This window comes from Boeremia exigua (genome assembly GCF_020726555.1).
Source record: "Boeremia exigua strain MPI-SDFR-AT-0100 chromosome Unknown C7974scaffold_11, whole genome shotgun sequence".
Lineage (NCBI taxonomy): Eukaryota > Fungi > Ascomycota > Dothideomycetes > Pleosporales > Didymellaceae > Boeremia > Boeremia exigua.
Window position 1 is genome coordinate 28,408 of NW_025763528.1, and position 22,895 is coordinate 51,302.

General features: G+C 49.8%; 10 protein-coding genes across 10 annotated transcripts; 5 read left to right on the plus strand and 5 right to left on the minus strand.

Moving 5' to 3' along the window:
• Positions 1-123: 123 nt before the first annotated feature.
• On the minus strand, positions 124-1,608 carry C7974DRAFT_441811 (uncharacterized protein; the record flags this gene model as incomplete). Its single annotated transcript, XM_046145380.1, has 4 exons — positions 124-640; positions 692-787; positions 851-1,358; positions 1,413-1,608. The coding sequence occupies 4 exons, from the start codon at positions 1,606-1,608 to the stop codon at positions 247-249; spliced, it is 1,194 nt and encodes a 397-aa protein (XP_045993048.1). The 3' UTR covers positions 124-246.
• A 768-nt stretch (positions 1,609-2,376) lies between these two features.
• Positions 2,377-4,508, plus strand: C7974DRAFT_401462 (uncharacterized protein). Its single transcript, XM_046142605.1, has 5 exons — positions 2,377-2,746; positions 2,805-3,313; positions 3,365-3,781; positions 3,833-4,205; positions 4,252-4,508. Exons 1-5 carry the CDS (start codon positions 2,651-2,653, stop codon positions 4,399-4,401), a joined length of 1,545 nt encoding a protein of 514 aa, XP_045993049.1. The 5' UTR covers positions 2,377-2,650; the 3' UTR covers positions 4,402-4,508.
• Positions 4,509-4,710: 202 nt separating this feature from the next.
• C7974DRAFT_342256 (putative sugar transporter) lies at positions 4,711-6,371 on the plus strand (the record flags this gene model as incomplete). The annotated part of the gene is made up of 2 exons (XM_046139295.1): positions 4,711-5,034; positions 5,087-6,371. Coding segments are annotated over exons 1-2 (1,512 nt in total), but the record flags the coding sequence as incomplete, so codon positions are not given.
• Positions 6,372-7,271: 900 nt separating this feature from the next.
• On the plus strand, positions 7,272-9,105 carry C7974DRAFT_416403 (uncharacterized protein; the record flags this gene model as incomplete). Its single annotated transcript, XM_046143977.1, has 4 exons — positions 7,272-7,368; positions 7,425-7,611; positions 7,662-7,776; positions 7,840-9,105. 4 exons carry the CDS (start codon positions 7,272-7,274, stop codon positions 9,103-9,105), a joined length of 1,665 nt encoding a protein of 554 aa, XP_045993051.1.
• A 180-nt stretch (positions 9,106-9,285) lies between these two features.
• Positions 9,286-11,416, minus strand: C7974DRAFT_41357 (putative glucokinase). Its single transcript, XM_046143739.1, has 2 exons — positions 11,037-11,416; positions 9,286-10,983 (listed from the first exon to the last, which is right to left on the minus strand). The coding sequence occupies exons 1-2, from the start codon at positions 11,128-11,130 to the stop codon at positions 9,476-9,478; spliced, it is 1,602 nt and encodes a 533-aa protein (XP_045993052.1). The 5' UTR covers positions 11,131-11,416; the 3' UTR covers positions 9,286-9,475.
• On the plus strand, positions 11,269-13,283 carry C7974DRAFT_41355 (fungal transcriptional regulatory protein). The gene is made up of 2 exons (XM_046143737.1): positions 11,269-11,416; positions 11,471-13,283. Exons 1-2 carry the CDS (start codon positions 11,377-11,379, stop codon positions 13,183-13,185), a joined length of 1,755 nt encoding a protein of 584 aa, XP_045993053.1. The 5' UTR covers positions 11,269-11,376; the 3' UTR covers positions 13,186-13,283.
• Positions 13,218-14,235, minus strand: C7974DRAFT_416405 (glucosamine-6-phosphate isomerase; the record flags this gene model as incomplete). Its single annotated transcript, XM_046143978.1, has 3 exons — positions 13,218-13,370; positions 13,421-14,115; positions 14,172-14,235. The coding sequence occupies 3 exons, from the start codon at positions 14,233-14,235 to the stop codon at positions 13,218-13,220; spliced, it is 912 nt and encodes a 303-aa protein (XP_045993054.1).
• Positions 14,236-15,872: 1,637 nt separating this feature from the next.
• C7974DRAFT_474789 (beta-lactamase/transpeptidase-like protein) lies at positions 15,873-18,068 on the minus strand. Its single transcript, XM_046146616.1, has 2 exons — positions 16,897-18,068; positions 15,873-16,844 (listed from the first exon to the last, which is right to left on the minus strand). Exons 1-2 carry the CDS (start codon positions 17,772-17,774, stop codon positions 16,028-16,030), a joined length of 1,695 nt encoding a protein of 564 aa, XP_045993055.1. The 5' UTR covers positions 17,775-18,068; the 3' UTR covers positions 15,873-16,027.
• A 1,343-nt stretch (positions 18,069-19,411) lies between these two features.
• On the plus strand, positions 19,412-21,556 carry C7974DRAFT_401471 (uncharacterized protein). Its single transcript, XM_046142606.1, has one exon. It carries the CDS (start codon positions 19,470-19,472, stop codon positions 21,312-21,314), a length of 1,845 nt encoding a protein of 614 aa, XP_045993056.1. The 5' UTR covers positions 19,412-19,469; the 3' UTR covers positions 21,315-21,556.
• Positions 21,408-22,573, minus strand: C7974DRAFT_416408 (uncharacterized protein; the record flags this gene model as incomplete). The annotated part of the gene is made up of 2 exons (XM_046143979.1): positions 21,408-21,587; positions 22,190-22,573. 2 exons carry the CDS (start codon positions 22,571-22,573, stop codon positions 21,408-21,410), a joined length of 564 nt encoding a protein of 187 aa, XP_045993057.1.
• Between the last annotated feature and the right edge of the window lie 322 nt (positions 22,574-22,895).

The following is a 22,895-nucleotide window of genomic DNA, read 5'->3' on the forward strand; positions in this document are numbered from 1 at the left end:
GACTGTTTACTCGACGTTCTAGGAGACGACTGCGTCAACCGTTAAGAGATCATTGATAACACTGCAATAAAATAGGGCGAGAAAACGGTTGCAAACGTTACGCTGCTGCTGTCATCAAAGATACATAGATCTGCATTGAATCTCGTCCCGTTATTTGTATGTGCTAGCTATCAGTTCGCCCATCAAGACTCTGGTTCCACAGGGCTTTCTACAACGTGTTAATTAATTAAAGTCATCTCCCCTACCTCAACTACTGTTATGTGGAGATCGGGCGGTTTCGTATGTGACATGTACAGATCGCTCGAATAGGATTGCTTCTTCACTGTCATCATCGCCCTTCACAGCTCCAACCTCGACTTTTGACTCGCGTTGGCCGAGCTTCTTCCGGTCACCCTGTAGCTCTAATGGAATGTCGCCTACGTCTTCTGGGTCGTCAACCGTATTCATGAGAGTGTCGAATTGTCGCTTGGGTCTTGTTGTCAGGCTTCCCCAAGTGCGAATTTTAGGGCCGTCGCTTTCGTCGCGATCGCGAGACGGGTCACTGCCGTACTCGCCAATCAATCGTGGCGCGACATGTCTGAAAAAGCGACGCAGCGTCGGCAGACAACAGCAAATCACAAGCAAGTTTGACTCAATGAATCTGCAGTTAACCAAGTTAGTCAAGCAACCGAAGTTGACAAAGAGTACTGACATCCATAGTGTCCCCTCGCCGATAAGCCAAGTTTGATCCACAGACGTCAATGAAGGCAGAAGCACAATAAGACGTATGATCGACGTCACAATGGTTCTGTCAGAGTCAGTTTAGTGAACACAGTGTAGGATGTCGGGGGGCTGAGAGAGTTTAACTCACATGGATCCAATGATGAACATGCCCGTAAGACCGATCTTCTGCTTCAGCGGCATTTGAAGTTTCCAGATCATCGGAATAGGCAAACCCAGTAATATGATATCAGTCGCAATACCGATGACCGCTGTGCTGATGTAAATTGCACCTACGTTGACACACTGCGCGATGGGTGCAAGTAGAGGATCCCAGCTCGCAGCGATGGGCCGACACGCGAACAGGAGGCTGAAGAAGATGCCAGTGTAAGCTCCTATGATGAGGACCAGAGTGGCTTTGACAGCAATTTGGAAAACTACACTGGGGCTAAGTCGACCGTAGAACAGGCACAGTGCAGATTTGGCGCAAGCCGTGCAAAGTGCGTATATGAGCGGCGCAGCGAGAATCAGTCGAGAGTAAAGGCCATAGTCGTCCAGTGATATTTCCCATGCATGGACACCCATGACTCCCCGCAACCAACCTACCAAGAGGACTGCTTGCGTACCGATGGAGAAAATCCATGCTCCGAGCACAGCCCCTTAGAATTGTTAGCAATTAATACTCTGAGGTCAATCTAGAGACTTCATCTCACCATCTTCAATCTGGAACAGCTTCATCAGATGAATCCGTGTATACATGCGTTGTAGTAAAAATGCGAGCGCCAGTAGATTTTCGACAACAATGACGGTGTAGACTTGCGTCTGAAGTTGACGCTGAGGGTTCTCAAAATCGACGACATAGCCAGGTGGAGGCGGCACCAGCGTCAGAGTACCGTTCACGTCTGACATGGTGACAATGGGACATCAAAACCAAGTGGTTGTAAAAGTCAATGATGATGGGTTCAGAGCAGTGACCAGATTGCAGTTGGTGTTTAGCGACTCCTTTCTATGTTTCTTTGTACTGGGTTTCCACCCCCAAACAGTTACAGGAGTCTTGGGGATTGTTGCATGTAAAGTGGAGCTCTGTTGACGGATGGCCCGAATACATACGAATCCTTTTGGGCAGCGTTCTTGGAGGATCGTGCAAAGATCTGACCAGGCTAAACTCCTTGTGATGCAGAGCTTTGTCTCATGACCCAAGTTCGTTGATCGTGATTATCATTCTGACGAACTGCGCACTTGCTCAGAAGAAGGCCCTTCTTAGGTATGCCCCAAATACATCAATGCTTATCAAGGAGATCTATGTCGACGTCTTAACAACTTACCGCTACAAGCGTTGGCCTCAGTTGTGAGACTATAGTGAGAGCTGGGTGTGCGCCTGCGCAAACCCCTTCAAATGACGTTACGTGCAAGTAGCGCAGTGATGCTCGCGAATTGCTTGTCATTAATGGGTAGCATATACCTGTGTACTCAGTCGTTGTGCAGATTTCGCGAGCTTGCAATTACAGACCGAACACGCTAGATCCTTCGTGCGTGACATGTTTTGTGACAAGATAATCCCCGCTGCCAGATTCAATGCCAAGCCCCGGATCGGGCCGATCAAAGGCCGCACAGGCACAGGCAACCCGCTTATCATCGCTCAGAGTATTGCCTCGATGCAAAGGCGGTGTCTGTTTATGTAGATCTCAAAAAGTTTAACGGCAATCTGACAGTTGCTCCGATACCAGTGTACATGAGGCAAAGGCCCTTTAACTCGGATGTCGTTCCCCACTACAGATACATACACAGTAGGCGCAGTCTACAAGCATGTTGACTCAATGCGCGCTCTACCTAGGCATTGCAGAACGCGCCACTCTGACCTTCTCAATCTCTCTTCTGCACGGATCGAAACATTTGCATCCCCAGCGTATCACTGATCTGGTGAAGATACAACAGCCAAAGTGCTTGCAACATGAAGCCATCGTCTCCATCGATTGGACACCTCCTGGGCCTGTGTGCGTCCTTGGCACATACATTAGAGGCGTCTGCGGCATCTAACAATACTTGCGTATGTTGTTGTCCAATCCGTGCTCTCACCAAGGTACTCGCTAACAAGGTCCGCTCAGTGCGAAGCGCTGGAGCGCACGGGATCTGCTCATGTCCTCTATCCCAACGACGAGCAATATCGCAACCGCACTTCATCATACTGGTCGGTCAGTGCGCAACTAAGTCCCAGTTGTATTGTGCAACCTGTATCTACAGAAGAAGTCAGCGAGACAGTGAAGACTCTCGTGACAGATGTAGGCTGCCAGCAAGATCAATTCGCGGTTCGAAGCGGCGGCCACACCACGTGGGCCGGTTCAAACAACATCAACGGAGGCGTGACGGTTGACCTTGGCCTGATGAATACAACTGTACTTGACGCTAAGACTAAGGTTGCATCCATACAGCCGGGATCTCGGTGGAATCAGGTGTACGCAACACTGGATCCTCAAGGTTTCACCGTGGCTGGTGGTCGAGCTGGAAGCGTAGGTGTAGCGGGATTTTTGACCGGAGGTGGGAACTCTTTCTACACGGCTCAACAAGGATTCGCATGTGACAATGTCAAAAACTTTGAGGTTGTACTTGCATCCGGGTGCGTCTGAATGTTTTCGTTGGACGGAGAGACAGGCTGACCAATTCTCAGAGAGGTCGTCAACGCAAACGCCGATGACAACAGTGACCTATTTCAGGTACTGAAGGGTGGTTCAGGAACCAATTTCGGTATCGTTACGCGATTCGATGTGCAAGCTTTCGAAGCTGGCAGCCTATGGGGTGGCACGATGGTTTACGCAAAGTCAGCCGGCCAGCAATTCGTCGATGCATATCATGCGTGGACGGACAACGTCAACAACTACCGGGAAGGGTCTTCAATAATCTTCTGGAGTTACTTGCCTGCCATGAACGATATCGTCATTCTCACAGCATATGAAGATACTGCTGGCAACGTAGCGCCACCAGGATTCGATCAGTTCATGGCAATTCCGGATGCTGTAGCCTCAACCATGAGAATTGCAAGTCACAAGGAGTTAACAGACGAGCTCGAGCAACCAGCGGGTTACCAGTGAGTGAATCTGCTCTATGCTCTTCTAATGTCTTATTAACCAATACATAGTGATATTTGGTACACGTTCACGTTCAAGAACGACGTCCGCATCTATCAGAAGATCGTTGAACTCCACGAGCAGTTCGTTAACGAGTGGAAAGCTGAGACTCCTGACCCCGACTTCATTACTCAGTGCATGTTCCAGTCGATTGCGACAAGCTTCTCCGAGCAAAGCATTGCAAAAGGAGGCAATGTTCTTGGGTTGGACAAAGAGACTGACAATGTTGTCATGCTTTTGTATGACATTGCTGTCAAGACACCAGAGCTTGAAACACTCGCAAGGACAAAGCTGCAAGCCTCTGCAAAGGCGATGAAAGAGTACGCGGCGAGCTTGGACGGACTTGTTGATTTCGCTTATCTCAATTATGCAGACGGTTCCCAGGTATGTCATCGATGAGGTACATATTGCATGAGTCTGACAGTTTTAGGATCCTCTAGGAAGCTACGGCCCAGCGAATGTAGCCAAGATACGAGCCGCAGCAGCAAAGTACGATCCTAAACAAATCTTTCAGACTCGAGCTCCAGGAGGCTTTAAGATTTCGAAAACTGGACAGCCTCTAAGCAAAACAGAGCTGTGATTTATTGGATGCTTCGATCCAGATTAAAGTCGAAAAGTAAAAGCTTTGAGGAGAATGGAAAAAAGTTATTGTATCTACTCAATCATGAATACCTATCTACCAGCGGCTGTTCTCTTGTACGACACATGTCCGTATCCCATCCTCCAAGCTGATTGGGTACTAGGTACTTTGTAGCTAACGGTAAAGGTCGGCATTTTAGCCGGAATCAGGAACCCTATCGCATGATAACGACTCAGGTAGTGGCAACTTCTCCACGTTCGCCATTAGCCTATTACCGGTCGGTACACAGATAGTGCTAGCATCGAACATAAATGCGATCGATCATGGCACGGTTCGTCACCCATTCAAACGATCTACATCACCGGTGTCCTTCATAGTCTGTTCAAAGGGCGAACATATACTCGTTATGACGGATCATCTTTCTGCAGGTCCACCCAGGACAATTGAGGCAGCAGCAGCTTCAGGACCGACATGGCTACACAATCATGGGATGGTCAAGCTCAACTTGATGCTCATAATCTTCCAAATATCAAGTTATGCGACTGGTTACGATGGGTCGATGATGAATGGATTGCAGTCCCTGGACTCATGGCAAAGTTCCTTCAATAATCCCGACAGTTCTGAGCTTGGCCTGTGAGTCTTCCGAATAACCTCGAAGAGTATTTGGGTTGACCCTATCTACCAGTCTAAATGCCATCCAGAGTATTGGTCAACTCGTCGCACTTCCCTTTTGTGCTGTGTTCTGCGATAAATTTGGACGTCGACCCGCTCTAGTCGCTGGGGCTTTCATCCTTGTTCTCGGAACGGCCCTCCAAGCTGCAGCCCAGAGTGTTGGGATGTTCATTGCTGCACGCGGTATCATGGGTATGGGTCTCGCTCTCAACACTACCGCAGCGCCGCTGCTTCTTCTAGAGCTGGCGTACCCTAAGCAACAGGGTGCTGTGGTAGGCATCTACAACAGTTTGTGGAATCTGGGCGCCTTATCCGCAGCCTGGATTACGTACGGTAGTTTCCGCATACAGAGCACTTGGGCATGGAGGCTTCCATCTCTTCTACAAGGGCTTTCTAGCGTTGTTCAAATCTGTCTTTGTTTCCTTGGGGAGGAATCGCCGAGATGGCTGATATCCAAAGAGCGGGATCCAGAGGCTCGACGCATCATCGCCAAATATCACGCCAATGGCGATGACACTAACCCTATTGTCAACCTGGAAATGGCAGAGATCCGAGCCGCACTACAGCTTGAAGTAGAGGCAACTCAGTCGACATCGTATATAACTTTCTTCCAGACCAGGGGTAACATTCGACGTTTCTTTATCATCCTCTCTGTTGGCTTCTTTTCGCAATGGAGCGGCAACGGTCTGATATCATACTATTTGAGCCTGATCCTCGATTCAATTGGCTACAAAAGCCAGAAAACCCAGACCCTCATCAACGCGCTCCTGACGCTGTGGAGTATGGTCTGGAGTCTGGCCTTTTCGACCGTGGTCAATCGATTCGGGAGGAGGACACTATTTCTCACGTCTACTCTTGGTTGTTTGCTAGTCTACATCATTTGGACTGCACTCCAGGCCACGTATGACAAACAGGTAGCCAAGACCGGCACTGGGACTGCAGGTTACGGGAAAGGTGTTTTGGCCATGATTTTCCTCTACAACTTTTTCTTCTCTGTGGGATGGACCCCTCTTCAGGTCACTTACTGCATTGAGATCCTACCTTTCAATCTGCGTGCACGTGGGTTGGTACTGTACAACTTCTTTGTTGCTCTGGCGCTCATCTTCAACCAATACGCAAACCCAATCGGACTCGATAAAAGCGGATGGAAGTATTACATTACCTATGATGTCTGGTTAGCATTCGAACTCTTGGTAGTGTACTTCCTGTTTGTCGAGACTAGCAATCTGAGCCTCGAGGAAACTGCAGCTGTCATAGATGGGAAGGAATACGAGCTCAAGCTAGTGGAAGCATCAGCCGTTGATGCAAAGCAGGGAGCCACGGTACGTGAGATCTCTGAAGGAATTAATTAGAGGAATTAGAGCAAGTTCGCAAGCTCTTTTTAATTAGATTGACTCTTAGGAAGGATCGGCCGCATGGCCACTCCTGATATTCTGCTTAATGAACCACTTTGGATGAAGTCCCTCTCAATACTGTCAGCTGTGATGCTGCTATACCACCTATTATCTAATTCCCACCTGCGCCGGATACTGCATGTTCACAGAAGCTAACCCCTTCAACCTGAACATGTAGGCAATGATGACAAAAACATGTCAAACACATGCTCCCACGTTGCAGACTAGATAGTAGATATATGCCTAGGACGTGCGACGAGCATCTCACTACGCAACATCCAAGCAATCACACTATACTAAAGCTCAAATAGCTCATTTACTGAAGCCTAGCCACTAGGTGTCCTTGTTGCTAATGATTAAGTTTTGTGTTAAAATTCGTTAGCTTGAAGGCCGTTTATTTGCTGTTGATCCGGGAAAGTAAATAGCAAGATAAGTAATGTGGAACACATGAGTATCAGGCGTGAATGATCTTCAGATTTCGGTGAATGAGATCTGGGCCTTTTTCGTGATTCCGATCCGTGGGCCGATCTTTTTATCGCTTATCGTCCCCAATCTCTCCCGGGCCCCAGCATCCGGCAAACATCGGTAAACTTAGATCCCCCATCTTTTGTGTGGAGCTAGGTATCACACAGGCGACCTAGTACAAGTGAACTTGCAACATGATCAAATATCGTCACCCAAGTATTGCTGGTATATAAGTTTTGTACAAACCTATCTTGCAAGGCAATAACAAGCATTACAAAATATCGCCCAATTGTGGTTGTTTTCAAGTAGACGCCGTCTCAAGGTACACATCAAGCAGTCATGCGACTTTGGCAAGCCAATCATCTATCGCTCGCAGCTCTCCTCCTGGGAACGACAGGAGTCAAGGCTGCACAGAAAACCGAACATCTGACAGCCTGTAAGTTAGATCTCTATATATCCTCGTAGAGATTGCAAGTTTTGACACAGCATCAGCTGCACAGAGTCTCCTCGACTGGTCAAACCATGTCAACGATCTCCGTTTCGATAATTCCTACAAGTACATTGCCTACTCAGATAATGGGCCTTGGAGCGTACGCTTCACTGCATGGTACACTGCAGGAATACTGTACCGCAACCAAGGGGATGATGTTGCCAACGCGAAAGCGGCAGTGGAGAACATGTGTGTATGCTCTTTTTGCTCAGATTGACAAAATCTTACCATGGATCCAGTCTTTCTTGCCAGTACACAGAAGGTTATGGCACAGCCTGGTACGGAACCTTCAAATTGTCGCCAGATGAACCAGATCCAACGCCTGACTCGGACTTGTATCCACCCAAGATATACGTACGTCTCTGTTGATAAAACTGAAACAAGCTCGACTTCAATTGCTTATCGTTGCGTTTGCAGGATACATATGATCCCAATTGGAGGGAGTTCATCGGTTCCCAGCTCATTCAGCTCGTCGAAGAATTTTCAGATCTCCTTGGTCCCAACCTTGTCAGTCGAATCGAAGATAGCCTTGAGATTGCTGCTGTAGGTTCTATGCGTCGTAATGGTTCTTTCCCGGAAGGCGACAACCTGACCCCAGCATACACTAATCCAGCTATCATGCGTGCATGGTTTGTTGGCTGGATCGGAGCCCGACGAAACAATACAAGCTTTATTGACTATGCGAACGACCAAGGAGACGCAATCATGCAGCTTTTCCAAGCCATGGACTCTGATGTATTCTCAGAGTACAACGCGCCTACCTACTATGGCATGGACGTCTGGGCCCTTGCTGGCGCTATCAAGTATGGCGTCAAAAACGCGACTATGACACAACACGCACCGTACATGCTGACAGCACTGTGGAAAGACATTGCGGACCACTATAATCCAAATCTTGTCAACATGGTTGGCCCATATGATCGAGCCTACTCTCGCGATATGACGACCAACTCTGCTGTGCTCAGCTACTTCTTCTGGAGCCTCTATGGATATGGCGTCGGCCCGCATACCAACAAGCTTGAAACAGACTCACTGTACGACATCGTGCAAGGTGCTGCTTTGGCTCTGGTCACTGATGTAGTCGCATCACACATCTCGAACGTAACTGCTGCACATCTCAAATCTAGCGGTCCCTGGGAAGGCTCTCGTCTTTTAACCAAGAAGGTACCTGAGAGGATTGGCGCAGATACCGCATACCGCGTTGTCACGTCGTGGATATCCTCATCACTCATGATCGGTACCCAACAGGTGAACGAGACTGTCAACAGAGGCATCCAATACGTTCCTGCACTTGTTCAGTGGGCGGGAGACCCAGCTCGTAAACCGAACCCGTACATGACCTTCTTCTCGTTGTATCCGAGTGCTTCCACGATCGACTCTGTGGCAGGCCCCAACTCTTTGGATATCTCATATCCCAATACAACACAAGGCGGCACAAAAATATTCACATTCGCTGTGGCGCAGTTGCCACCAAGTTGGACGCTGAATAAAAGAAGGACAATCAGTGGATTAGAAAGGCTGCCTTGTCTGAATGTCACAGTAGAGGCAGCAGGCTTAGTGAAGCAACCGGTCGTGTATGGAACAACCCTGGAGCGTAATCGTATTTACAACATCTCGTATGTAGTGCCAGAGAGCTTCACAGGTATACCAAAGATGTCGTTGGAGTTTGAGTATACCTGCTAAGTCAATAAACTGAGAAACAGTAGTACGTAGCACTTTCTTTAGCACATAACAGACTTATTGATGGACGAATTCATGTGTTATCCGTTCCTCAACCTTGACCCTTTCTTAGAGTAAAGAATGTACACAGATACGAATCATGGGCATTTCAAGTGCAATATTATGTGAAATTCGGGTTTCATGTATTTTCCGAAGTCTCGCCAAACCTGATTCGCAGGATCCATCCGACACTGCCAACGGAGTCTGAACTTGCAGACCCCGGTTCTCACAAAATAACTTAAGGCTGCGAAAAGTCAACTCCTGTAGCCCTATATCTAGATTCATGTAAGATAAAGCGGCGACGTAGAATCTGCATCTAATCTCTAGGACAGGCCTATGCTGTTCCGTGCGTGACCAGTGCAGCACCAACGCCCGATCCATCTTTCGATAACCCCAATCTTATACGTGACTCACCTCTTTCTCCAATCGCCGGTATCTCACGCAAGGCTTCGCGCAAGTAATGTTCAAAATTTGGACAGTATTCGTACAAGGATCCATCAACACCAATGTCAATGATTGAATGCATCTCATCCGGTCCTTCCGCTAGTGGCGAGGCGGCTTCTTTTCTCGGCGTGACAGGTTGAGCAAGTTCAGGTTCTCTCCAACAGGAGAATATGGCATGCACAAAGCTCTTGAATCGCGAGTAAGCGTTAGAATACGTGCGGTCCTTTGGTGGCGATGGCACAGCGACCTCTTTTGAGCTACAGGAAGCCCCGGCGCTCTTGATCGTAGACGAGTCGTCACTTACTCTACGACTTAGCCGCTCTGATTGGAGTATGATGGCTGCCATTGCAGCGCCCGCGAGACGCGCGGACCGCTTGGTAATGGCAATAGCAACCCATTGAAGGGCACGGAGATCGTCATCCGTGACGTTCTGGGCTTGAAGCGTGGTGGAAATCTCCCCAATTGCAAGTTGAGTCGAATTTGCGAGCACTTGGGAGAGGAATGAGGTATCGATGGCGTATTGGTGATAGATAGGCGAACTATCAGTGACGCTCATGCCGAACAGCTTCTCGTCTAGAAGGCTCATCATAGCAAGGCGCATGAGCTCTCCCAAATACAGACCAGAGATTTGTTTTTCAAGTAGCTGACTCCTTGGATTGGAGCTGGCGATATCAAGGACGTCATCGTACAGACATCGGGGAAGGACTGAGTCGGAACAGTCGCACATAGCGCCCCATTCTGTATTGACGACCATGATGCCATCTTCGTCTGCATATGGGGTTTGCGATATGCCCTCCAGTTTACAAATGTTACGTTTCCGCTCAACATACGCAGCGTTCGTGCCGGTTCCAAATATAGCACCTAGAAGAGTGGCAGACGGCCACGGTGAAGTGTATGCTCTCGCCATCAGCGTTCCAACACTATCATTCGTGAGGGCCGTGACACGAACACCAAGGTCGATGTCGTCAATAGCCTCTTGCAAAAGTAGACATGGATCTCTACCCAGGGCGTCTGGAAGATCCCAGCCTTTGTCCCATTGAACCACAGTACCTCGTGATAAGGAATGGCTAATGTAGGTGAAGCTGAACGTGAATCCGAGTTTAAGGCCACTTTGATCTCCTGCAGCTGCAAAAGATGTCCCCGCAAGGAATTCGCGGAGCAACCCAGCGATGAAGTTGAACAGGGGTTTGCAGCTCGCGTTCACCCTAATGTCACGTGGGATTGCATGCTTCCTCTGTTCCATTGTATACTTTCCGTGCCCTTGCAGATGCACGAGACAGATCCTACAATTTGTGCCCCCAAGATCAACGACGAGGTAGCTGCCCTTTTCGAGTCCATTGGGAACGGTTGTGACAAAAGAAGGAATTTGCGTTGCGCCATTGCGTCGGAGCCCGGCTCCTGGGATTTGACGTTAGTCACATGATACAAGCTAAGTCGAACTTGAAGCTTACTCAGCTCTCGCGCAAGTTTGTCTGTGATGCGACCAACGTCTTCGGTACGCAGGTCAAATTCCCGAGCGATCTCGGTTGCGCGTTCCATCAACATCTTCTACGCAGGCCTCTGCAGCGGCGTAGAGTTTACATCCAACGAGAGCACTGCGGCAGCGTAACTCAGCGGTTGATAAGGCGACAAGCCATTGCCTGTGGTCTTGGCAAACCCGGCCGGTTAAGCTACCGGCAAAGCTGGGTCCGCTAGTGGTATCTGCAACCCACCGGCATCTCCGGTGTTTACTACAGCTGTCGCCCTCTGATCTATGCGCCGCGCTCTGTTAATTCAAAGCTCCACTTCACTATGGAAGGACCTAATGAGCCACGTGCTCCCAAAGCATGCAGTGAGTAACTTCTCTGTATGAGAGCGTGGCGCGCGCTGATGAGTGACCGCACAGTCAACTGTCGGAAGCAGAAGATGAAATGCAAGATGGATCATGGTGATACATGCCGAAGATGCAGGCGAGCTGGCTTGCCATGTATCTTCGTCCCTCGAGCTAACGCTGCGGGACCCTGGAAGACCAATTCCAATACCGACGCTTTCCTTATGTACGATACACTTCCTGGTGATCTTGGACTGCATCTGTTGCAGCGTGTTAAAGCAATCGAAGATCACCTTGGTATTTCTGATAATTTGGGCTCCGCACATGAGGCTGAAGGCGTGCTCGAGCAGGGAGACTCAGCGTCTGGCGAAGACGGTGCCACGTTTAAGCCACTTTGGCAAGCCGCAGCGACTCTCGAAAAAGGCAGCATTGGTCCTCATAATCCACAACTCTGGGAAAGGCCCATGCTTAAAAGTCTGTTTCTGACATTTCATCAAAAAATGCCTGGCCTTCACTTTCTGCCAGACAAGCAGAAGTACTCAGCACCCTGCCCACTACTTCTTGCTGCTATTCTCTACTGTTCGAGCGTCCGAGGTACACGCGAAGAGGCGGAATTGGCACCACATTACTTTACAGTTCTTTGTAGCGCTATTTCGCAGCTCACCATCCCACAAAGCAGTATCGGAACCGTTCCTGAAGATCCCTCCCAGGTCGAAGAATGGGCATTCCAAACAGTCCTGGGACTCATTCTCGGAGGCCTGCTTGCAGAGGCAAGCATCCGCGAAACAGGCGTCTGGATCTCAATTGCATATCGTTTCGTTCTTGAATACTTCCCTCCGTTTCGCAATGACAGACGACATGATTGGCGAAAGCTCTTCAACGGCGTTCAAATCGCGGACTTGGAACATGCCTCGCTTCATCTGTCTTCGCCTGTCATACCAATTGAGCCCCCTGTCCCATCCTTACAAACATCATACCAGGATCAACTGTATCGCTTGTCCCGCATGATGCATACCGGTCTGAGTCACTTTGCAGGTCGTGGTTTACCGACCATTTGGTCCTGCATCACCGGTGAGATTGCTGCAACGCGGGATGTGACTTGCATGGAGACCATAGTACCATTCACTGCAGTCGATGCGGCTGTGTTACGCGATTGGGCAAGGCAGCTTGATATATGGCTCGAAGATTTCACCCGAACAACCGAAGAGACAAGTGAGAACCGAAGAACCGTTTATCGACAATACGTACTACATCGACTTACGGTACTCTCAATCTACCATCCTGCACGCGGAGGCAATCTGTCCAAGGAACAGCATGAGCTTTTGCTCTCAGCGCGAGTGACTATGAAGCTTCACATAGAGGACAAAACCATTTGGTCCAACTGGGATATTATCATGATCACCTGGGCGACTCTCATTGTCATACAGGGCATCCAAGGTGGCGTGGGCGAGTCCGACGACTTGGATCTGATTCGAGCTCATCTTGCTTCCTTGAGAGAGACCAATGAAACGAGTCATAGTCTTCGACATAGACTAGCAGAGCGACTAAGCTGCGCGTTGGATGGTATGGAGCCACCCAGCTCTTCGACGATACAGCCTAATAGCCTCGACATTGATACAATCAACCCACAGTTTGATGACTCATGGCAGATCTTCGACCAAGCAAGCTTAGATCAAGTCATGTTGTCAGCATGGTCAACGCCTGCGGGGCTGCAGACTTCAGTGCTTAACCCATCAAATTCGAGTACCTATTCAGGAAATCCAGGGGCACCTATGCACAATTCGTGGTGAACACGACAGTGCGGTCCATCATCCTTGAGAACTCAGCAAATCTCTCTGGGAATGCGCGAACACATACTATCTGGCGTCAACTCCTCAATATCTGGGTGTGAGACTTTGCTCGGGACCGTCTGCAGCGGTGGGAGTGCAACCCTATTACCAGCTCCCGCTGCAGCTGGTTCAACATCCCTGAAATACTTCAACGATGTCAGCTACAAAGTCCGATTATCGGGTGCTCTTTCCATACCTTTACAGTCTTCACTTTCATTTCGAGCGTTGCATCATCATCCATCACGACCATACTCCTTGGATGCATCTGTAGACACGACAGCGTGCAACAGTGGTTAACCCCATCTTCGATCCCTCTCTTGACAGCCAGCGCCTTGGAGGCTCCCAGCGCGATGACAACTACTTCTCTCGCGTCTAGAATGGTCTGAATTCCCACCGTCAGCGCCATTTGCGGCACCTGTCTCAAGTCGCCATCAAAGAACCGCGCGTTTGCTTGGATGGTGTCATAAGCTAGGGTCTTGACTCTTGTTCGGCTTGCAAGACTTGATCCAGGCTCATTGAACGCAATATGCCCATCGTTACCTACTCCGCCCAAGAACAGGTCGATGCCTCCGACAGACTTGATCTTTTCTTCGTATTGTGCGCATTCAATACTCAAGTCAGGTGCGTTGCCGTTTAGTATGTTGATGTTTGATGGTAGGATGTCGACTTGAGAGAAAAGATTCTTGAACATGAATGAGTGGTACGACTCTGGATGATTTTTAGGCAAGCCGACGTACTCGTCCATGTTGAATGTCACGACATTCTTGAACGAGACGCGCTTTGCCTGGTATGCTTCAACCAATATCCTGTAGATGCCAAGTGGGCTGCCTCCAGTTGGCAATCCAAGAACAAAGGGTCGAGCTAGAGAGGATGAACTGGTGTTGATTCTGTCTGTTTGTCTAGGTAAGATTCGATATCACCTTAGTGTCGGGTCAAGATTGGCGCACCAATGATGTAAGTCGCAACATATTCAGATGCGGTCTGTGCATCATGACGGATGATAAGTCTCATTTTGGGCGAGGCTGCAGCGGAGACGAGGCGAACAGGGATGATCAACTGAGAACAATTGTTGAGGGAGAACATGATCTTGGAAGAAGTGCTTCTCGATAGTTCATATCACGTCGACAATCTCAAGCAACAGCATGACTGTGTTTCTCGTTTCATGATTACCTATACTGAACCGGTATCGATAGCCGGGTTTACCGATCCCGCGTTCGGCCCAATCGGCTGGCGTCATATCGCCCGATGCATAGGTAGATCTGGGTTCCCGAATCAACACATGACCGAGCATGAACATTGGAAGGTATCTTTTGAAAAAGCCACGAAGTGAATATCAGATATTCCTGAGTGGGAAAACGCCTAATCAGATCACACCGTTCAGCTGGTCAAGCATTTCAAGAACCTCGAGTGCATAGTTTTGTGGTCACCAGGGAACGGGGAGTTTATAGCCGCAATAACGCAGAAATGTACAGATGGGTTAGAGAGACAGATCTGTGCTGGCTGACGCACTACGAAGGTGAGCGTGATGGAGTCACGATTGATATCTATAGTGTCAAGGACTAAGTAGGCGGTCGGACTTGGCACAGCGGGAATACATTGACGTATTTTGGTCCGAAAGTCCGGTGCAAGGTGGGGATAAGTGGAAATGGAAAGAGAAAATATAATGCCTACGGAGGCGGTTTTGGTTAGCAGCCAAACAAGGCAGATTTTGTGATGGCTGGGTTAATATACTTAGACTACACAATAAGCTCCGGTCTTCGGGGATGAAAGAGGGTGATCGGATTGGTGACAGTCACACTCATTAACAAGCAGCTCAAAGTCAAGTATCACTACTATTCCATGGATCTTGGCCATCTGACCGCATGGTGGTACGAACCTTCTGAGCCTAGCAACATAAGACCCTTCAATCTCCGCTTACCACACGTCAAGGTTAGAGAAGCCGTTGTCGTTGAACTTCCTCATGAGAAGACAACACGTGACTCATAAACAACTTTTACCTAAACACTAAATCTGCATGGATATCTCACAGATTTCACCGTCCAAGGAATACGAAGTCAGACTTTCGATATCCCCCTGTGAGCCGGATGGCGCTTCGGTAGCGTCTTTGACTGTCTACGAACGCCATGACCACTTCCACGTCACTTCGCCATCAGGAGCCCCGAGTTCTATTCATGATCTAGATAATGGTATTTCTTCATGGTCTGACGTCAAAGACGCGATCATCAAGAATGATCTCGGCCCTCATGGTCCAGGCGTGAGATGGGAGCATTTTCGTGTTCCCAGAACGAATGCATGTCCACTCAGCGCCATGACTCATAAATCCTGATGGAAGAGTGAGCCTCCAGTCTCTCGTTAGAACTGCTCCTGCGGCGCTTGAGTGGGCGTGTCAGGCTACAATGAGTTTCACACTCACCCCGGGTTCGATACACCTCAACGCTGAGTTAAACTTGACAAGCGTACACCTAGACACTGTCCTTATGGTTGGATTGATCATTAGACAGTCTAACACTCTCGGAGGTGCGACTTGATTTGGTGGCGAGTCACATCATGACAAGAAAACTGCTACGCGCTTCAGCACAACCGTTTCAGATATCTCTGGATTTGAGACGCCATGGAAATATATATAAAAGGCAAATGAAAGCACAACCAACATATACTGGGCCTCCATACACGATTCACCAGTCTTGACACGGTCCCTTTCTTCAGTTGGTGTAGCTGATAAGAAATCGAAGCTGGAGGGGAGGATTGGAGGCCATTAGATTTCGACTCAGTACACTCGAACACTTCTCTGATTCTCCCCTAATTAAACCCGGATCAAGCTCTTTGCAAGAATAGGAATATAGATGGACTGTAGCCTGCCATCTTTGACAGTCAAGATGAGCTCATCGTTATACTGCCGCTGCGCATCTTCGACACCCGCAACACTCAACCAAGAGATACACTGATCATCAAACAGCCCCGTGCGCTTCGCCACCGGCAACGGCCAGACCACGCCTCTGTACTGCAGCGACTTACTCATTCCATCAGAAGGGAACTCAATCCCCGTTGGATAAATCTGGAATAGTACATCAACTCCTGGCGACAAACCCAGTGGGCTGGGCTTCAAGTCCACACCCGCACCGAATAGCATATCAACTGTTAGTCCGGGCTCATCCGCGCGGCTGACGAGCGTCGCATTTGACGAGTCATCCGTAGGGTCGACAAACAAACCAGTGAAATTCTCCTCTGCATAAACCTTCTCCGCGTGTTCGGCAGCAGCGACAAACACTTCCGCAGCAGCAGCACGCAGCGGCCAGCGATCGCCAAGCGCGGATTCACCAGCTATGAGGACAGAAATGCCGAGCCCGTGATCGGGAGACAGCATGAAGAGCGCTGTGTACCCCGGCTGGCCGCCAGCTTTGGTGTACAGATCTGACACGCGGGTCTTCTTACTTCCCAGCGTGATGGGTAGCGTGAGACGGTTAATTTCCCAGGGCGCACCGACGCTCGAAAGGAGGGATGAAGTGTGTGCGTGCGGTTTCATCCAGGCGCCTGTAACTTCTGGGCTGAGGAGTTGCGAGTGTAGGATCGAAAGACCCGTGGCACGGAAGTCGGCAGCACTGGAATATATCCCGCCAGACCTGGCATATATCAGTAAATCTCCTAACATCGACAGAGTGAGTGGAGACTAACGGCGCAATGACCTGGTTATCCCACCCCCAGCTCGAATTCGGCATTCCCACATTCAAGGCGATGGCATTCACACCCTCATCCTTCGGTACCAGAGTCCCCGTTCCTTGCAAGCCCAATGGCTTTGCAAGTAGCTCCTGCACTGCCTCGTGGTACGTCAAATTCGTCATCCTCTCCAACACTCTCCCCAGCACACCAAACCCACCATCTGAATACTGTGCCGACGCAAAAACCGGCTGCGTAGGGCGCTTGCCCTCCTTCATCTGTTCGATAAATAGCGGGATCGAGCAGCGGCTTGCTTCATCTGAAGACGCTGGGTCGCACGCAACGGAGACGTTCGGAAAGCCACCTACGCCTGCTTGGTGCGAGGCAAGGGCGCCGAGAGTGACGTGTTCCCAGACGATAGTGGGATGTGTCAAGTTTCCTGAGTCATTGCCTGCCAGTTCGGGAAGGAAATTTGTGACGGGCAGGTCGAAAACATCAAGGTTTTTGGCGTGCGCGAGAATCGCGTATACGGTGTACAATTTCGAGACACTGCCGACGCGGAAAATGGTCTCATCGTTTATCTCAGCCGGGAAAGATTCGTTGCGTGTCGGTGCTGTGGCGCGGTGGGTGTAGGTGTAGAGTGATTCGTTGGTATAGGTGGAGTAGACGTCTACTACGAAGGAGGAGGTGGAGGGGTTGACGGCGGTAGAGTTGAAGAGGGCCTCGATCACGCTAGGGAAGATGGCTGTGGCGTTTTTGAAGACTGTGGAGTTGATAAGATCGAAGTCTTTGTAGAGGGCTGGACCAAGGAGGGGACAGGCGTCTGAGGGGGATAGATTCTGTGCGGCAGCTGTTCCGAGAGCGTGGAGGAGGAAGCCTCGCGATGAAAGACGCATAGTGTAAGAAAGAAGGGAATGATAGTTGTGCTATAGAAGCCCCAGTGCACTCAAGTCGACGTGCTTATATACCAAAAGTCGAGACACTGGCCTCACCAGTCGCATGAGGTACAAACTAGCGGGGTGCCTAATGCGGGCATGAGATGACGTGTGGAAGCCCGAACGAGGCTGAGAGCCTCTCTTAACCACATCGCAAGTACTCATGAGTGGCTGCTATACTATCCGAGCGATATTGTCAAAGAATCAACAGTGCCACTCATCAGAATGCCTGAAAGCTTGGCCAGTGTATATCCTAAACAAGGAAGGGTGTGTCAGCACTACCACGTCAAACGACATGCTGCGAATCTTTTGTACCTGAAAGCAGAGATGCAAAATAAGCACTAATATCTTAGGCCAATGTCATTCAAAAAGAAGTTGAGGCTAAGGTCGGGGGTCTCCACGCGCGCTAGCCGGTTTAGGCAAAGAACGTGGCCAAGCTGTTCAAGCGTATGTCAGCAGATGATTGCCTGCCTTTGCCCTCTATCTCTCCAATTTCAGGCACAAACAACCACATCTTGTATGTAAATGACACCTTTACAGTCCCACTATTAACCCCATCGCAAAACCGATGCAAACCCCAGATGTGGGCAATGCCTAGCTAACTGGTTAGGTCATCAATCAGAGTAGGTAGCGTCGGGAGATTATGCGGTGATTGTTGAGCTTTCGATCGCGAATGTAATATCGAAACATTAAGATGGTCTACCACATATTCTCTTCCGCGCACCACGATCTCTCAAGCACCCACATAGACGAATGTGTTCGCGCACATGCATCGTCCTACAATATTCCTTTCAACTCCCGGGTTCCACTTCATAAAGTCGGCCAGACTGGTCTTGTTGTAGCCGATAAGCTGACTGCAGACGAAACCCTCGGCCGCATGATGAAACTTCTTGCAACCTGAAATCATGCCAGGTTGCGTGGGCTGCGGTGTCTGAATGCGGTTGCCCGCGCTCGTGGTAGGTGCTAGCGACCATCCTCCTCCGATGACGCCAATGCAAGCATGTCGGAGTAATCATCTTTCACAGCGGGGTCACATTTGATCAAGTCGCGTTGCACATGTGATCTAGCTCCCAAATCCCTGGCATACCAGTGATAATCTTGCTAGACTGGCTCTATGTATAATAGAACGAGATGACGTTGGAGGTGGAATGTTGGTACTGCAAGATCGAGGCACGGTCAGACAGCCTTGTAAAAGACGCTGGAGGAGCTTCGACGAGCTTCGACCCGGGGGCCCTGAAATTGGTCAGCAGGGCTGGTCAAACAACCCACTGCTGGTAGTTCTCTTCTACGAGAGTTGATACAGACAATAGCGAGGTGTAAAATCGTAAATGGTTCAGTGTAGGGAGGGCTTCGTAGTGCGCATGCAGCGAGTTGTAAGCATCCGTCTCTTTATATAGACTAGATAGTTGGATAGGACCAGGGTGTTTTCGGTAAAGACCCTGCCTGTTTCGCTTGTAGCCGGTACCTAACAGGCAGGACCCGTATGAGGAATCGTGCCCTGGACCTCGGGACATGCTCATGTACTAACACCGAATGGGTTGTATAATAACAATTAAGCTTAGTACATTTGCCCCTCTTTTTAGGCTGCAAAATGTTTCCCTCGACCACACCGACTCAAGTCTTCGCGAGATCACCACCACCCAAGCTTTTGTAACGATGCCAAGCAAGACGCCTTATTCTGGCGTGGAGGGATATGACTTCATCCTGATCGGTGCCGGATCAGCCGCATGCCTCATTGCGGCACGTCTCTCGCAGCAGCTACCCAATCACCAGGTCCTAGTTCTCGAAGCTGGAGAGCACATTCGCAATGACCCAAACGTTCAAACGCCCGGTCTACAGGGTAAGCTGTTGTCAAATCCTGCCTATGATTGGCGATATTCTTCCGCGCCGGAACCGGGCTTGAACAATAGGAGTGTCAAGCACCCGAGGGGCAAGCTGGTGGGCGGTACTAGTGCGATTAATAGTCACAGTGTAGTATTTCCGAACTACGAGTGGCAAGACCGTATCGCCGAAGAGCTTCTATCCGATTCTGGGAAAGAAGAGTGGAGCTCTCAAGCCATGAAAGATTGCTACAACCGGTGGCAAAACGAAGGCTCTGGACCGCGAGTGGACGATGATGAGAGATATCTACATCGAGTGCAAACATCATTCCCGAAAGCCATCGATGTCCTCCAGTCTGAGTGGATTAGAGCTCATGAGGAGCTTGGCCACGCAACAAGAACTACTGGGTTCACCGAGAGCTTTGTCGGAGCAGTGACTGCCGCCAATGCGGTCAACTCTTCAATAGGCGAGCGAAGCCATGCAGCTACAGCATTTCTGGAACCTGCGTTGGAAAGAGCCAACGTGACACTGAAGACTGGCGTAAAGGTTGATAAGATTGCATTTGATGAAGCAACGGCCGCAAAAGGGAAGCTTAATGCTAAAGGTGTCTGGTATAAACACCGAGGGAAAGAGTTTTTTATCCATGGCCGAGAAATTGTTCTCTGCGCAGGTGCGTTTGAATCTCCTGCTATTTTGGAACGATCTGGTATCGGATCCGAATCAGTCCTCTCAGCCGCAAACGTTCCAGTTCTGTACGAACTTCCAGGAGTAGGAGAGAACCTACAAGACCACCTGAACTGTAGTTTGTCATGCGAGACTCATGATGACATCCCTACTCGTGACAGTGCAATGCAGGATCCTGAAGAATCGAAGGCGGCACTGTTGGAGTATCAACACAACCGCACTGGTCGAATGGCGGAAGGAGCCGCATACAGCTTTGCTTTCACGCCACTTCAGATGCTGGAAAGCCCAACAGAGACACAGCAGCTCGTCGAAACGGTAAAAGCTTGTCTCGCAAAAGAGAGCAACGCCAGCCTACGAGCCCAGTACTCCGTCATTCAAAAAGCGATCGAGAATCCCAACGAAGCAACCGCGACTAATTTTATGCTGCGCTCACAGCGCAATCGAGACAGCGAATCTATGCCCAAAGGCACACCGCAATTCGTCGACGGGAACTTTGTCACTGTTGTGGCAATGCTAGCTCATCCATTCTCGCGCGGAAGCTGCCACATTTCTTCTGATCCCTCGCTCCAGCCGGAGATCAAGTTCAACTACCTGTCCCATCCGCTTGATACGGAAATACTGGCTCGCCACTTGCGGCTCATCGAGAGGCTCTTTCAAAAGCCTACATTCGCTGCTATGACGAAGGCCGGTGGCAAAAGACTACCTCGGAGCTTTCCCCATCCGCTATCGTCGCTTGATGATGCAAAAGGGATACTTGCGATCAACTCGGCAACGAACTATCATCCTTGCGGGACTTGTTCTATGATGAGAGAGGATCTGGGTGGCGTCATCGACACGAGGTTGAGAGTGTATGGGACGAAGAATGTGAGGGTTTGCGATGCGAGTGTTTTGCCTCTCATACCCCGAGGAAACATATTAACTGCGGTTTACGCTTTTGCTGAGAAGGCAGTGGAAATCATCCGTAGGGAGGCCGAGTCTGATCCCTCGCGGGTTTGACGTATCTCCTTCGACACACATGACCACGAGGACATAAGCAATTAGTGTTTCAACTCTGATCAAACAATCACGAAAATCATACTATAGTTGTGTTTACATCAAACGAGGACTGAAAATCTGCAAGTCCATCCCAAGGAGGACCCAGACTTTGATAGCATCATTGTTTGCGGCAGCAGCCTTAACACTCGCGCTCCTAGTGATAGTGGTGGCTGGGGCAGCATTTTGTAATACTTCGAAAACGTTAACAACGCCCTTGCCTCCACGTATCGTGGCCTTGTTGTCAGTACAAGAAGCGTGACAGTCGATCTAATTCTTTGTCCACTCACCGCCTACGTAGCTGCCGTACCAAACTGATTATTTTTCTGTACACCTGGCAAGATGGAGGACTGACAGTAGCAGCAAACATATGTTTGCACTTGAAAAAAATCAGCGCGTCTCCGTTTGCGTTCATGTTGTATTCGAAACTTGGCTGGATCAGTTTCTGACCGTAGCATCTTCAAGCATTCCAGATGCTGGGGGAAGGCACCAGTGAAAACAGTGCCCTTGTACTAGTGATGTTTGCTTTAGAGAAGGCTGTCATTGTTTTCATGCTATCCAGTGTTCTTCGCGTGATGACACAGTAGTAGTAGAGTACAAGATTACTCCGGGTGGGTCATGAGCTGGACAAAGAGAGCTTGCTAGTAATTCTGTATTTGATTCCTCTGTATTTCAAAACTCGAATTCCTTTTCTGATTGGCGAAGAAAATAAATCGAGCGTCTACGTTATAGTGTCTGCGGCCCGCAAGGCATCAGAAACGGGGTTCCCCGCTGCGATGTAGAAGGCGTTGGAGCAGGTACAGGGACCTCATGGAAAAGAGAAAGGCCGGGATGCATACGTTGCCCAGGATCACGAGGTTCCAGGCGCCGACGTTGCTGAAGGACTCCCAGCCCAGGCACCAGACGGTGACGCCGAGGTGGCCCAGGTCGCCCCACCAGAGGGCCGTCAGGTACGCCGCGGCAACCTTCTCGTCGTCGGTTGAGTTGAGGACGTAGAGAGAGATGACGCTGACGAGCAGGAACAGGTTGCTGAGCTGCGATAGGTAGATGGACTCCGTCGGCTTCTCGGTGGCGGGGTGGACGGGCGAGGCCCGAGTGTGTTTCGCCATGGCGGTCGAATAGTAATTCGGCAGCACCGTGGTAACGACAAAGGCCAGGATGAGCACCGTCGGCTCGAAGATGCCGAAGACGTAGAAAGGGAGGGTGGGGAGACTGCTGACCATTGTGAAGAGAGCGTCGGGGCAGTTTGGGAAAAGCTCGGATAGTGGGATGGACGATGTTTTCTGGACGTACCGAGTCTTATAGGAAATCTAGAGAACTGCAGCGACTCGATTGGACTGATGAGGGACTCTATTGAGCTCTCAGTTTTGGTCCGACAGCGGCCCAAAGTTCATCGTTGTGGGGTCCGCGGGCGCCGGCGCAACGCGCTAGAGTACCATAAAGTCGACGTCCTACCAGAGTCTCGTCAGCATACAACCCCCATTTGAGCAATTGAAACAGCAAACACAACCACAAAAGCCGGCAAACGTGGCCGAACAAGCCGAG